This window comes from Tinamus guttatus, unplaced genomic scaffold (genome assembly GCF_059628265.1).
Source record: "Tinamus guttatus ecotype Peru unplaced genomic scaffold, ASM5962826v1 Tinamus_guttatus_pri_ptg000884l, whole genome shotgun sequence".
Lineage (NCBI taxonomy): Eukaryota > Metazoa > Chordata > Aves > Tinamiformes > Tinamidae > Tinamus > Tinamus guttatus.
Window position 1 is genome coordinate 74,924 of NW_028289418.1, and position 15,812 is coordinate 90,735.

Sequence of the window (15,812 nt, forward strand, 5' to 3'; positions counted from 1 at the left end):
CAGGTTAAGAAAGTTTTACAAGCTGAATGGGAAATCAAACCTGAAAATTTTATTGTTTTGTCTGTGACAGTCAGCACTGTTGTCAGGTAGCCCTTCAGCTATTAACCTGTTGCCTCATACTTTAAGAAAAGTTACTTTGGATAAGTATGGAAGCAGATAATTTTGAATATCAGTCTGCAAATGCTAAAGTAGATGCTGCAGAGACAATCTATGATTAAGAGGGTGAAAAGATACATATATTCCAACTCCTCAGAGTATCTGCCAACCATCTGATCCCTTTCATTACTTCAGTCTTCCGTGCCTAGTAATTTTATAGTCTTCACCAGTTTCATGGAATAGCCATCAAAATGTATTGGTTAGCTGGGACGGCATCGATAGCAGATATGGACATGAGTCCCATGTCAAGGGCTGTTCCCTTGTTTCACCCCAGAATTTATTTGAGTTCCTTTATCTTTTTTTTTTATCTTTTGTTTTTTACATGGACAACCAGACCAATTAAGTTTCCGAGATGTTTGACAAGCAGTGTTACAGGTACAGAGGGATATTTTATTTACTATGTTCTTAAGTGTACCAGGTAACTGAATAAAATGAAAATGGATGCCGAATTCTTTCTCTTGTAAGTGAATTCTTGGTACTTTAATTTGGAATTGAAATGTGTTTGACAAACTTGTAGCAACAGTAAATGTCTGCCCCTACAAATCAGTCTTTAACAGTAGTTGTTGTGATAGTGTGGTTTTGTCTTAGTTTCTGCGATTAAAATAATTTGAAGCGCTGTTGCCTTTAAATTTGTGCTGCTTTCCAACCAAGAGATGTGTAAAACAGTTTTAACGCAGATATTTTCAGAGGGGGAAGGTGCAGTGTAAACAGGCACTTGCATTGCTTGCTAATCGGCGTGTGAAGGCTGCTGCACATCAAGGCATCCTGAAATGCCTCTGTCCCAGCCAAAAGTCTTCTCTACTTGAAGTAGGGAGCCCAGAGGGTGGCAGTGAAGGCAAAGTTATACACTTCTGTTCAAGCATTTTTCACAAATGCTAGCCACAAACACCTTTATTTATAAAGTACTGACAAGAAGAGAGCTTTTGAAAATCGCTGAGTTACACCAATGAAAGGCGACTTCTAGCCTGCCGACAAGAAAGAGGCAGAAGAAACTTGCTAGATTTGTGTTTATTAGAACTGCTGTGGTATTTTGTGCAAAGGCAGCCCGTAGCTGAATAATTTCTCATGCTGAATGGTAGTGCAGATGATTCAGAATAATGAATTGGTAGTTGATGGCAGTTATGATAGCTGATGCCAGCTGATGGGCAAGAATTATGGCTATTCCTTTGTTCCTCCACTAATGAAGCTATTAAAAACAGGCAAGTCTTCAACCCCAGATTCAGTGGAGGAGAGAGCTGGGCTTCTATTAGATAACTCTCACTCTTGCATGAGCTTGAGAGACATTTCAGTCTCTTACCTCAAGACGTAAAGCACTGGGGACTCGTCTTCTAGCAACATATTACAGTTAGTTAGAAAAGTCTATGGATTATTTTGGGGTGCCTTTTGATGTTGCATCCTTTTCATAGGAACACTCTTCTACTAAATTAACCATTAATATCAGTTGTTTATAGCCAAAATAAGATTAATTAGAACTCATTTTGAAAAGAAAGGCTTTTTTTAAACAAGTACTCCTGCTTAATTGATATTAGTTAATTATCTGGATTTCAATTCAAGTAAGCTTATGGACAGATGATTCACTCGATCTCTAATAATTATAAAATCCTTTAGAGTGTCTGAGTTGGAGTGTCTGGAAGCCGTGTATTTTTGAAGCGAATTATTTCTGATGGATGCTAAGAAGCGTTTCTTCTCCAAGAGGCATTTCTTGTCAAGTTGTATATCTTCAAATGTATGTATTATTAGGAATGTGAATACAACTTTATCCACCCTTGACATGAAAAAGTTTGTATTCACACTAGCGGATTTAGCCCTTAGAAGAAATCTGGCATAGTTTTATGGATGTGGTTATATAAGCATGATACGGGTTATGGATGTTTAAGTCATGTACACAAGGTGGCAGTGCTGTGCTTAGGGGGAAATCGTAAGGGGTAGAACTGAATCCCATGAAACCTCTTTGTAACTCCAGGATATTTGCATGCAATATGCTGTCATAATATGATTAATATTCTTTTCATATTCTTATATTAAGAAAATTGAGAAAATCATTCATTAAGAAAAATATGCAGGTATATTTTAGCTGTTATGTTTTTATGTTATTAACAATATTGACGGATTAAGAATAGCTTAAAGTACATCTATATTATTAATTAGAAATATTCATGGATTAAGAATAAGTTAAAGTACATCTTTGAAGACCTAAGATTTCTACCGTAAAATGTTTATAATGCACAAAAAAAGCTTTATCGGAAAAGCTTAACATTGATAAAGGAAATAGGCACATTTGTCTAAATTGATGCCTGCTTGTTATTTACTTATTCAAACATATGATACTTTCTTAAAACATGCACTTCAAAGGTATTGATACTGCCATGACAGTAGCTTACTCCTTAATGTTATTGGAAACATCTTAATCTTTAGGAAAACAAATTAACCTTAAGCCTGATCTGGAGGTCATTGAAATGAAATATGAATACCAGATTGAAAGGTCTCTTGCTTCTGGTAGCTTCCCGAGCCAGAGCGTTCTTAACCCCAGCGTAAGATTACAGCTGTATCATCCAACAGGATGGAAGTCTTTGTCAGCCCACACTCATTTGTTAGAATTTCTTAGACAAAAATGCAAACTGCAGTCAGGAATCATGGAAGGTCCTCCATTAGGAAAATTCCATTAGAAAACATTCACGCCTTCCACTATTTGAGGATTTGAAAGATAGAATTTGAAAAAATTGAAGAAAATGGTCATCAAAGCTTTCAAGCTTTTTTTTGTTAGTTGTACCACCTCACCTGGAGATAGAGATTCAAAAAAATTTCAGTGACATAGAATTTTGCTTTTATTATTTATCAAGAAATGTCATTTTTCTTTTCAGGGGAGAATGATTCTCCCCCTAAACTAAAGTCATTCTGTGCACTTGATGCTGAAAGTAACAAGTGTCAGATGAAAAATGAAATTGGAGCAACATGCTTTAGCTCGTATGTCAAAATAGTGTAAACACATTAGCTGTGCACTGGGAATTACCTTGGCTATCCATTCCCTTCTGAGCAGAATTCCAGTCTTTCCTTTAATGATCAAGAAAAAATGAAGAGACAAATGTCATTTTTTATAAATTTCTGTATATTTTCTGTATATTTTCTGTAAATTTTCTGACAGTATAAATACTGTCCAGCACTTAAAAAAAACAAACTTTCAGACACCCTCTCAATTTTGAGATCTGAAGACAAATAGAAGCAAGAAAAGATTGCATGTGTCTATCATAGGAAAGGACAGGCAGATTACTCAGAATATAAAGAAGACTTTTATCCCTAGAATAGTTTTAATTGATATGATATGTTACTCTGCTATCTGCAGCTGTGAATAACAGGTTCTTTTATGTGTTCTGTGAATTCTTTGGGGCTTCCATGTGAACCTTATAAACTGGTAATTAAATTTGAAGTTAGAGAGTGAGCATGTAATCTTTTTTTCAAACATTTTTGTTAGAATCTCCTATCAATATCTTAGCACGTATTGAATGCTACTGAATGTCCATTAAGGGCATTTAGTTTAACGTACAGAATTTACTTAAGTTCTTGTTTCAGAGATTTCTTCTTACTGTTTTTCTAGTAATAAGATAATGCAACTGAGGTGGCAGCCACAGAAAGTCTGAACACAACATTTGTCAGTGAACAACTTTGGCAAACAATATCTGCTTGGAATTAATTTCTTAATTCCCTGGTGCATTGTGTTGAGTGCTGAATATGTTGTTTGCTATAGCTGACCGTCAGCATGCTGAAGCTCAGGGACTTGCTTAGCTGTTTGGAAATAAAAGTATGACAGGAAAGTAAGGAAAGATATATCTGCGGTGAATTGATTTCACAGGTTTTTGTCTATATTTTGTTAATAATGGTTTGTTAAAAAAAACAAATCTGTGGAATGATATTTATATACTATAATTTATGAATGCAGCACAGAATTCTTACCAGAACTCTACAGAGAGCAAGAAATACAACTGAGATTTGCTTGTTTTTTTTCTAACACATAAACTTCAATTGAATACGTACTTTCTAATGATTTACACAGCTGCACCCTTGTAGATCCAGCAAGATCAATTTAAGATATCATCTTTTGAAGCGGATTCTGACCATCTTGCAGCACAATGTAATAATCACCGTCATACCTGAGACGCCACAAGATTTAGATGACTATTCCTTCCCTGTTTCAGTGCAAAGTTAGCTGAGGTTTGCCTGAAACATACTGAAACTTAGATTAATGGCATTTCACACTATTTACAACCGCCAACAGAGAAACTCAGCTAGATGAAAAAAAGTGTTGGGCATGATTTTTTAAAAAAATTTCCTGATAGATTAGGAAGGAAAATGTATCTAATTGATTAGAATTTCCATCAAAATTCTTCTACTTTATGAGTTATTTTTACTTCTTGTGAGTTCATTAAATTTCAACACTTAGGTAGCTTTTGAGACAGCACAATGGATAGATGCCAGACCACACAAATAACACCTGATTGTTTCATTTATAAGAAATAAAAAACAATGCCATGATACAACAAATTAGCAGTTAGCAGCATCAGTTGGCAGACCTGCCAAAATCAGAACCATCTCGGAAAGACTGAGGTGACCCTAAGACGGGAAGGACTGAAAACATTTTCTTTGCTTATCTCTTGCTGTGCAGAGCATCTGTCATCAGATTATGTACAGCTAATTTATAATCTTCTTGTCCTTTCGAACTTCTGAATTCTGTTGGGCGCAAAGATCCTCAAGGTGCCAAAAATAGTTTCTGCTGCTGGATAATTGCCTGGGAAATTGTTTCCCTTCCTGCAAAATCCAAAATTGGTCACAGGGATCAGCCTTCAGGCTCCATTAATAAAGCTAATTTTTACAAATGACATACTGGCATGAAAGAATTGCAAATCCTTGATTTAGATATAATCTCTTTATTTCTTAAAAAACACAATTTATTTAAAAGGTTTAGTTTTGGTTTACAGAGTTTAACTATGAGTTACCTCTACCAACTGAAACTCTTTTATTTCCTGATTAATTTCTAGATAAATGAGGGTGATATTTGAATTCAGGAATACAAACTATTGTGTTCTTTATTTCACTGTATTTGTAATTGCTCAGTTATGAAATTTCCAGCTAGTGAAAATTGGCATGCTTTCTCAATATGGCTTAAAAAGAAATGGAAAATACCCTAGTGTTCTATTTAGCCAGATTACTTTCCAGGAAGATTGAATATAGAGTTATTCAGTGAAGTATTTTAAAGAATGAGTAGGTACTAGGTGGAGTTCATACAATGGTGGTATTTAAAATCTGTATCTACAGAATATAAATAGTAACTTATAAAAATTATGACTCATAGAAAGGAATATTGCTGTTTAAGTTTTGAGTAAGTATTATTGCTGTCATTTTGTCTGAGTTAAGGAGGTAATTTTATTCCCTGCGAATCACAGAAGTATAGACAGTGCCGTGGAGCTCTTTGTGTGTCCGTGTGTCCCCGTGTCCCTGCTGCCCAGCAATGTGCCGGTAATAGAAAGCCCAGAGAGCCCCATGGAAAGGAATTCGTAATCATTTCATGAAGAGGTTCTGAAATTTGCCTTTGAGCATTTTCTGTAGAAGTCGTTGCAATCTGACTGCATTCTTTCTAGGTTAAAGTGAAACTTCCAAGAACCTTGAATTTTTTACCAAGGTTTAGTTACTACCTCAGGGCAAATCAGACTAGTTTTGAAAGATCTGTTTTGGGCATAGATTTTGGCATCTCAGCTAAAACTCCTGCAACCTCCCTCAGAATTTCTCTATGCTGAAAAATGTCCCATACTATATGGCACAAGAAGTATACTGAATTTCACACTCAGACTTTACTGGATGCTGCCTCTTGAATGAAATCTTAGTGACAGAAAATTGACTTGAGTACTTCAGAATTGAATCATTATTCAGGTTCTTGAATCTCTCTTTCTACAGCATTTGTCAAAAAATGCATTGAGCTTAAGTTCTTTTCTTTCATAACTTTTACTAACACCAGCAACATTAAATTAATGTAGCAGTTCTACCAACTTGCTTTAATTTGTAAAGAATTGGACCCAAAATCACTGTAAAGATGCATGGGTTATGGTAAGTACTGGATGTTTTTTTTCTTGTTTGATTACCTTGGCTCTTCTGCTCCATCATCCTTTTATGTAAGCAGAAATTCTATTCAAACTTTAATATCCTTCAGCAGTAGAGGAGAAAGATGAGGTCTGAGGATGGGACTGTTTTCCAGATATCCTACTTATGTACAGTAAAAGATTCTACCTTTATTGCAATCTAATGAAGAAATACCTCTCCTAATGAACCTTGTTGATCTCATATAAAGTGATAACTCTTTTGAACTCTATATGTTCTTAGTTATTGGGGAAACCATGGATTAAAGTTTGTTCTCAGTCCTTGCCGCCCATTGACCCTGATCAGCACAGTCATATCAAGAAAGAATAATCCTTAAGATAAGCATAAGAGAATAGCTGGTAGAAGCTAGGGTTCTGTCTGGGTTAGAAAAAAAATAACTGATGTAAAAGGTAAATCTCATCAGATTCATTTAGCTGCCCCGTTCGTAAAGCTTAGTAAGAAATACGTCAACCTCTGTGGTATGGAAATCAAGCAATGAATGTGGTAAAATCTTCTTTTTTTCATTTGATATATTTAGAGTGCAGTCCTGTTGAGATCAAGAAGTACAAAACTGTAAGAACACTGAATATTTTAGCTCTTTAAAAATTTTCAAGATATCAAGTGGAGCTTTTTCTTCATCTTTATATAGGTGTTTTAAAATGAAACCTTTGTAAAAGGGCAATGTAAAGGGCCTTTGGGGAAGCTAAAGAACAGTTTAATTCCTATTTCTTGTTTTTAATATTAAACTTGGAAACTTTCGTTGAGGCAAGAAGCCTGTGTTACATACAATAATAAGGAGATTATGGATTCTCTTTTTTGCTATTAACTTGATAAGGTAGCACAAGACTACTTTAGAAGTTGCTTATCAATACTAAGGCCAGTGTAACTCCAGGAGCATCCTTGGGTGTGAAATAAGCAGATACAATCTTATGAAGGCCAGGAAGAAGTGAGATCATGCCTGCTGAAAGTCCAAACCTTCTTCATGAGAAATGATGGTTTTCCCTTGCATGTTTTTTTGTTGTTTGTTTTGGTTTGTTTTTTTTTGCCAGGAGAGAGAATTCTGGTTTTCCTGGTTCTTACATGTCTCTTATTCCTTTGTGCCTCTGTGAAGTTGCAGCCTATGGTAGCCTGACTCCAAGCCTCTTTCTATATGCAGCATCAAATAACAGTGCTTTCGATTAAGGATGCAGTCAGAGCACTAATTCAACGTGTAAACCTCACCCGCCCTCTCTTTATACTGCGCTGCCGTTTATGTAAATCAAAACAAGACGGTGGAAGATCAGGTGTCTTGTTTGAATCCGCACGGATTTGCTTACACGCATAGAGGTTGAAGCTACAACTTGCCAGCTCCTGGTGCTCTCCATAACCGCTATGCAGTGGTTATTATCCAGATCCAGATTTTCAAGTGGGTAACTTGCTCATAGTTTACCCTTCTGCTAGTCATAGGAAAAGCCAACATGACACTAACTGCTTAAAGAAGCAATTTGTATATAAGCTAGCCCCCCAAATACAGGAAAGCTAACTAGGTGGATCGTATCTGAAGTAATAGTTTACCAGTTTCTCAGCAGAAAGGCACCAAACAAAACAGCTGAAAAGGGAAATAAGAATTTTCGTATAATTCAGGCTGTAATGCTTGCTAAGAAATGTACATTAACTTGCTTGGAATTGACAGTTTCTTAGTTTTGTATTGTATCTTTTCCTGACAAATAAAACTCCTTCAAGAGCAAGAGATACCCTTTATTTGTCTGGCAGATCCTAGCATCATTAGCTGTGCAGAATCAGAGCTGTGAGGGAATAAAAAATATTTTTTCTTAGTTGTTTGTTTCTTCTAAGCCCATTGTGGTATCTAGTTCCTCTAAGCCAGGAAGGCATCAAATGAAGCAAAGGCCACCTAGAATACCACAGCACATAAATGTCAGCAAGTTGAATTAGACAGTTTGCAAAATCTCTCGTTTCTTGGGGCTTAATTGCTTGCTGGATTTGCATGCAGTCAGGATAGGAGGAATTATAAAGGCATTTAATTTTAGATAAGACTACTAATAAATATTTGAAAATAGATATTTATTGCTGAAAGACAGGGCATAATAGCTTGAGCGCGGCGCTGATTAATTTCTCCGTGCGGCTTTGTGGCCGGAATGGGCTCGCATCTCGCAAGCAGGGAGCGCGGGCAGCCGCGCTGGGACCTGTCTGCCCTTACGCCTGTAGCTTGCGAGTGCCAGTGTGACAAAAAGCTTATCTATTTCCCTCTGCTGTGAGTAGCAAAACTGCTTGGTAAATCTAATTTTAAATTACATTGATTTTCTAAAGAATACCTCCCTGCTAATCAGAACTTAATGACTGCCCTAAGATAATTGCTGCTAACTTGTATAACTAGTGACACTTTGCATACTGGCTCCAGCAAAAAGTGCTTTTCACGTTCAGTTTGTGCTTTTGATTGAAAATCTTAACCTGCTTGGTTGTTGCTGTGATTAATGTTGTTTTTTTATGGATGCAGCTGAAAATGTTCAAATTAAAAATAATTTTAAAGTAAATATATTGAACGTTAAAAACTCAATAGCAGTAAAAACCCAGTAGCATTTGTAAAGATGAATAAACATCATGCTTCTTATTAGTATAAGATATTACAAAAATATTGAATAAGAATTCATTCTATAAGCAAATGATCGGTAAAAGAGTATCCTGGATAAAGTAAGTTTATCCATCAGCATCGTTCATTTATTTTTATGAGGTGTTGGAAAGTTTTATAGATGTCTCCATAATATGGTAGTTCTTTCAGTGTTTTTACGTTCCCGTTATTCCTATGATCCTGAGTATGGAAGGGTTAAGATTACATCTATTCCTTAAGACTCTGTATGTACTTCCAGTGGTAAGAGGTTTTGTTCTGTTATGGGAGACTTGGTTATTTTATTGCATTACTGCCTTCTGTGGGAACTGTTTAAGACATTAAAACCAATGACTTTAAGTATTTGTTGCTTTATCTGCAGCCGCTCCTCTATATCTGAATTTAACTGGAAAAATAATAATTTTTGAGGCTTTCCATATATTCCTTTGTGAAAGATTTCTGTTTTCCTACTTTATAGTTTAGTTTTACTCTTTCCTAATATTCTTTTGGTTCCCAGTGGAGATCTTTGTTATTTTTTGAAGGATAGTAAAGTATTTACTTTTCTGCTTAGAGAAAAATGTATGACAGTCAAATGCAAGAAAAGCCTTGCTGTACACAGTCTCATGTTCACTTTGAATGTTACCAATGAGTGTATTAATGTGTCTCTAATGGTACCATTTCCTTTCACACCTCTAAGGTGATTGAGACTCATTCCTTTAAAATGTGATCTCTTAACCAGTGTATGGCAACCCCAATTAGCTTCACTCAGGGCTGAAGAGCATCTCCAACAGTAACAAGATCTCCTAGGACCACTTTTCTTGCAAGTACTGTAGTCATATTTTCTCATTAGTTCCTTTCAGTTGTCACTAATACGATCTTCCCATGCTTTTAGAGTTAGACTGAAAGCATAAAAATGCTGTATGTACATAGAAAAGACAATTTATTTTCCATAATTCAAGTCCTTTTGAATCTTTTCTTTCATCAATGGAAATTTCCACACTTTAATTCACTAACCTTAAACCTCCATGTAAGTCAAAAAATATAGGGAAAGGAAGATGCAGTTGCAATTCTCAATGATTCATTTTGTAATTAGTGATTTTTTTAATTATTATTTTAACCTCTTCCAGTTTGCATTAAAACTTGGGAAACCCTGAGTTTGTTGACTCATTGCACAAATTCATGTGTGGGAACTATCAAGATTATAGGCATAAATTTGAAGATATCAGTATCTACATATCATAAGTTTCCATCATGCAATTATGTTACTTCTGAAGAATTCTTTCCAGAGAAGCTTTATATTGCTTACTTAGGATAAACTTTAGTCTGATACAGACCAAGTGGGGCAGAGCAGTACATGAAAATACACAATAGCAGAGAAATTTCCATGATTTCTCTAACAGGCATTGAGAGTCATTGTTTCATGCAAGTTGCTGGAATTTTAACAATATTGTTAAACAATTGTTTATTGTTTATTATTGAACAGTAAACAATTGTTTATTGTTAACATTTTTTTCTTTGAGGAAATCATTACAAATGGAAGATATTTTTAGAAATTATAATAATTGGAGGCAATTTGGGCTTTGTTAGTGTATGAATATGACTGAACTTTCGAATGTACAGAGCAGTGATGACCAAGGGATCTAGGAAAAAGTTTGCAAGATGGTTTAGGAATTTGTTAGTTAATGTTTGCAATTTGAATAAATATTTAATTCCTTCCAAAATTTAGTATTTTCTCTGTTTTTGTATTTTTCATGTCTTACATGAGCCTGAAATGATGCTCATTTAAAAAGTGGTAGGTCGAGTGATTTTAGTTTGGACGAGCTTAGGTCCAAACTTAGCTTATTTTCTGTTACCCAAGCTGTAGTTTCAGTTTTATAGTTTTAGTTTTATTTCTTTAGCCCTTGGGTCATTTTTGCTAATTAGTAATGCTAAGTGTAAAAAATGACCTTTTTTTTCCCCGGAAGAAGTAGTATATTTTTAATATATTTGGAGGAAAAATGAACAATAAACATAGGCGTCCCTGTATGTCTGCTTGATTTAGATGTTGCTTGTCTTTCATTAATGAGATGAAGTGGCAAAAGACCATTTGGTCGCCTGGTGTGAGGAGATTGTAGAAGGTCTTCTCTCAGCCATGGCACATAGCTCTTGTTATCCTGGCCAAGGAGCATCACCTCACTGCAGATAGGGTTTCATCTCCAATATTTTCAGGGTGCTATTATCCCCTTCCGTTCCCCTTCCCCTTCCGCTTCCCCTTCCCTTCTCTCACTTTTAACATTTGATACTATTTTAAATAATAATGCTGCTTCTCTTATTTATCTTATTTCTCATATTTATGTTGTCTTGTTTAAAAAATTGCTTTTCCTTCACTCTGAAATTTTGGGTAGGACCTTAAAATCAATATTGTGCCATTCTTAAAACTTTGAAAAAAGCACACAAACACACACACACACACCACTGGAGAATTGTGTAATACAGACAGTTTGTAAAGACTTCAAAAGATATATATGGCAATAATCTGATATAATTTTGATGGATTGTAACAGCAGAATTAACATGACTTGATCCTTGCTTTCTAGAAAAGGTTAATGTCATTTTGTTCCTTTACCCTTTTTCTTTGCTGTCATATTTATCAAAGATTAAAAGGTAAAAGTAGTAAGTGCACAACTACTCTTATCTTTCCTTATGTTGGAAAGAAATTATTTGTAACAACGATTATGTATTGTGTATGACCCTCTACACAGCACAAACTAATGAGGCCATGTAAAGCGTTTCATATGTTTCTGTAAGTTGATTTACGTGTGGATGATCTGTAAAAGGGATAATGGAAATTAAAAATGAAATTAGACTCTTGCAGTTATTGAAAGTGGATAAAAAATCATAAATTCCGTATTCCATAATATATTAAAGATTTTTATTTCTTAAAGTAAATGTGTCATTACTTCATTCCCTTAGAGATTAGGCGATTTAAATATTTTCGAAAAACAAATGAAGCAGCTGAAGCTAAGCTTCTGCTTTCTTTTTCCCCTGTTTAATGGAAACAGATAAAGTTCTTTTGAGATGCAGATTTTTGTCAGATATAATTGTCAAGGCGCGCTTTTCAATGTGTACTGTTTTTTTAAAAATATATATATATAGTGGTGTTTGTCTGAGTTGGTCGAACTCGTGTCAGCTTTACCAGCACAGCGACGTTGTCCCTTCAGCAGCAGGGGAGGAGGCGAGGGCAGCGTTTGGGTGCTGACTTGCTGGGCGAATGGAGCATCCCCAGCACCGCTGCGCCGGGGCTTTGCCGGGGCTGGTGAAGCCCTGTCCGGCACTGCGCCGTGTCAGGGTGGGCAAAAAGTACAACTCCCTCCTCCTGCAGCTAACCTTGTTGGTGTAAGGCCAGGGAAAGAGGCAGGTCCTGAGCCTTCGGCCTCCTCCGACCCGGAAAGATATCCGGGCAGGCATGACTAGGCACAGAGAGCACTGATCTGCCCATGACCAATGTATAATAAAAACTTTTTATAACTGAAATTGGGAGGAGAATCAGGTAGGCTTTTAAGCAGTCATGACTATCTTGCAGTAGTATTGTTCAAGGCTGATTGCTATATTGTATTTTTGATTAGTTAATTGTCTCTCAGTAAACAAAAAGTGATTTGAAGTAATTTCAAAACTTACAAAGTGCAGTCGTTAGATACAAATATCTGAATGTTTTTCTAGGTTCAGAAGCTTTATTTGGAATAAAAAATGTTTTAGAATCTTGTTCTCTGCTGAATTATAAATGCGTTAAGTATTAAGAAAGAGCAAATAGTGTTCTTATAATTGTAATGTCCATTCAGTTTTTGATTATATCTTATTTACTTTACAGCAATAACTAATAAATGTTGCATCTAATAAAATACAGGACAATAATTTCCCTTTTATTCATATTACTACATTAATAATAAAATCTCAGTGTGAAGAACTATTGTGCTGGAATAAATAATACAAAGTCTTCCTCAAAGCCCCGTTGATCGCTATAAGCCAGTTCACAAAGACAAGTACCTCTTTTGAAATGACATCTCGCAGGATCACAGAGGCTTTCTCTGTCCTTTGCAGAATGTGTTTAATGCTCTAAATCTTATCTGATTTGTATGAAAATAACCTGATGAAACCGAATAGGTTTTAGAGTAGTTTTTATTAAATACCATAGTCTTGGTGTAACTTCTAGAAGAACAGTATTTGTCATGCTTGTTAATTGTCTTAGCAGAGAAGCTGTGTGTGGAGAAAAGTGTGAAGTCGGTGGTTTATCCTTCTCTAATTGTTTTTCTTCCAGGTTTGCAGTGTTAAAGCATTTCTCTCCTTTATGTATTAACTAGGTATAAACCTCATTGCTGAGGACAAATACTGCATTTTTTTAAAATTATGAGGTTCACACAGCTTCAAAAGATCTTTTGTGAATTGACGATGTTACAGCGATGATAAAGAAACCAAGAATAAAGTGGTTTTCTTCAGAGTTGTATTTTATTAGTGATAGTGATTTTTGGTTCTTAGATTTCAGAAGAAGGAAGAGAAGACGACAGGGGACAAATAACTCTGAATGGTTATCACTGTTGTGCTATTAAAAGCTGTAAGAACTAGAGGCTGCTTTTAGAACACAAAATTGTCAGCATCAACAGTTAGATCAAGACTAGGGATAATCTATTGGTAGTGGTAAGTGGAGGAAAAGGACATAGGTCCTGAGGACGTAGGTGTATTTTCTGAGTTACAACAACTCAGCCATGCCTAATTTTTGTTCAAAATTAGCAAATAATTTAATTATGTGTAATACAGAAGAGTTGATTTCAGAGCCAGAGTAGAAAATTGGGTAAGTGACCCGAAAAATAGAGAGAAGTATATTGGATCAAAAGAAATTACTATCATTTATCCTATTAAAATCCACTTTTTAAAATGCTTCTCAGTACAGATTTGCAAAGTGGTCATATTAGTTGATCTAATGATCAAGTGATGCGTTTTACAATATTGGAAGTAAAAATATACTTTATACAATTTATTTTTATGTGTGGTACTGCTTAAACAATGCAGTTGTAAATGTAACAATAGTAAACAACTCATTAATTAAGACTTGGTCACAAGTATATTATAACACATATTTTACAAGACAATTTTAGTTTTCATATTATTACAAGAAGCCAAACACAGCGATTCACAGACAAAACATACGATTCACTGAAAATTCATCAAAATTGTGACAAGGCAGCCAAATGAGCTGTCTTCTAATCTGTATAAGCTTCTGTAGTAACATATTGAAACACAAATGACATATAGCTTTTCATGACTTGATGAATGCTGACTTCCACAATAATCGTTGAAGAAACAGAAAAATGAATTTAAAATTGCATTTTCTCATATTTTGTCCTCATGGTAGGTAATGTGCTTATTCTTATCCAGGAAAAAAAAAAAAAAAAAAAACCCACCCTCTAAGCTCAAAACTGTCAAGAGACACCTTCCAAAGTTATGCAGTTATACAGAATTAAAAGTTAACATTTGTATTATTTTTAAAGTACTTGTCTATGTATATGTTAAGAAACTCCAAATTGAAGAATACATATTATTGGAACACCAATATAAAAATATGGAATACGATGTAAGACATTCCTCTAGTTTATCAAATATTAATGTATATGTCTGTAGCCACATGTATTTTCAATGAATTCTAGAGAATAATTTACAAAATGAGGAAAATAATATATAGGACATTACACTAGTGACTGAGCTCTTACTAATTAAAGTGTTTTCCTTTAACATTAAGTTTTGCTCTGTGTGTATTCCAGATGTGTGGAGGTGATCGCTAAAGAAGGCCGGAATCTGAAAGAGCTGTATTTAGTGTCCTGTAAGATCACTGATTATGGTATGTGATATATATATTTTTTCTTTTTTTTTGTCAAGATTGACCTTTGTATGCTATGTATAAGGATTTTTAGAAAGCTCTTAGAAATACATAGATAAAGATTTTCGTAAAAATAGTGAAAGCAAAAAAGGATTTGCCTGCTTAAAAATATCTGTGCTTGGAGATCTGAAAGTCCGTATGGATATGTGCTGCCATTTAGAAGTGACAGTTACTGGGCAGACTAGGCCGAGTGCGTTTCAAATCATCCCGGAGAGCATTTGAGAGCAAATCTAAAAGTATTTGTGCATTTCTAGACACTGTTAACCCAAAACTGAGCAGCTGTGAATGTTGACTGATTGCCTGATATAGTCCATAAAATTGAATTAACCTGTTTTCCCCCTTTAAGTGCAAAGATAATAAAACACAGAGAATAACCTAGAGCTGGCCTGCACAGAAAGACCGAACTTATATTTTAAGTAGGCGCAAAAATTCCTGAGTAATTCGGTGTGCTTGCAGAGGCTGTGTTGCTGTTGTTGTTGTTGTTTTCTAATAAGACACTGGCTTCAAATAAGAAACTTGATTCTCCAAAGTCTGACTTCTACTTAGAGTCTGAAATTTCAGCAGGATTTCAAACTTGTGTATCTTTCTTGCAGACATGCTGCAAGTCTTCTAATTTGAGTTGTTTCTCACTTTTTTGTATTTTAGCTTTTTACCCCATAGCCTTCATAAGGAATTACTATGTCCATGTGATAAATTACCTTTCCAGTGGGCACAAACTTTTTTGTATGTTTTCCCTTTCAGATTTTCTACTTCCCTGGGGCTTGCATGGGTGCATTTAGGGTGTATTTGCTCTGCGGAGGTGAGCTTGCATCATGCCCCTCTGTTTGGACTGTAGGACTTTTAAACTTGTAGGAGCTTTGGGACCTCGTAGAGGAGAGAAAGAATGGGCACAGACACCCTCCTTCTCTGTCCTGTAGTTGTTTGCAATTGCATGTACAGAGTAATGTTCCCAAAATTGAAAATATAGGGGTTTTTTTGTCTCACTACTCCCTGTCAGAGAAGAGTCCTTACCCAGCTAGTGAA

The 15,812-nt window shown here is 35.4% G+C and overlaps 1 protein-coding gene across 1 annotated transcript in view; it reads left to right on the forward strand.

Moving 5' to 3' along the window:
• Positions 1–15,812, forward strand: part of LOC104576804 (F-box/LRR-repeat protein 17) — a 180,588-nt gene that overhangs the window by 72,985 nt on the left and 91,791 nt on the right. The window contains exon 2 of the mRNA XM_088537899.1: positions 14,674–14,750. Coding sequence (XP_088394025.1) covers positions 14,674–14,750 — 77 coding nt within the window. The remainder of the gene's footprint in view (positions 1–14,673; positions 14,751–15,812) is intronic.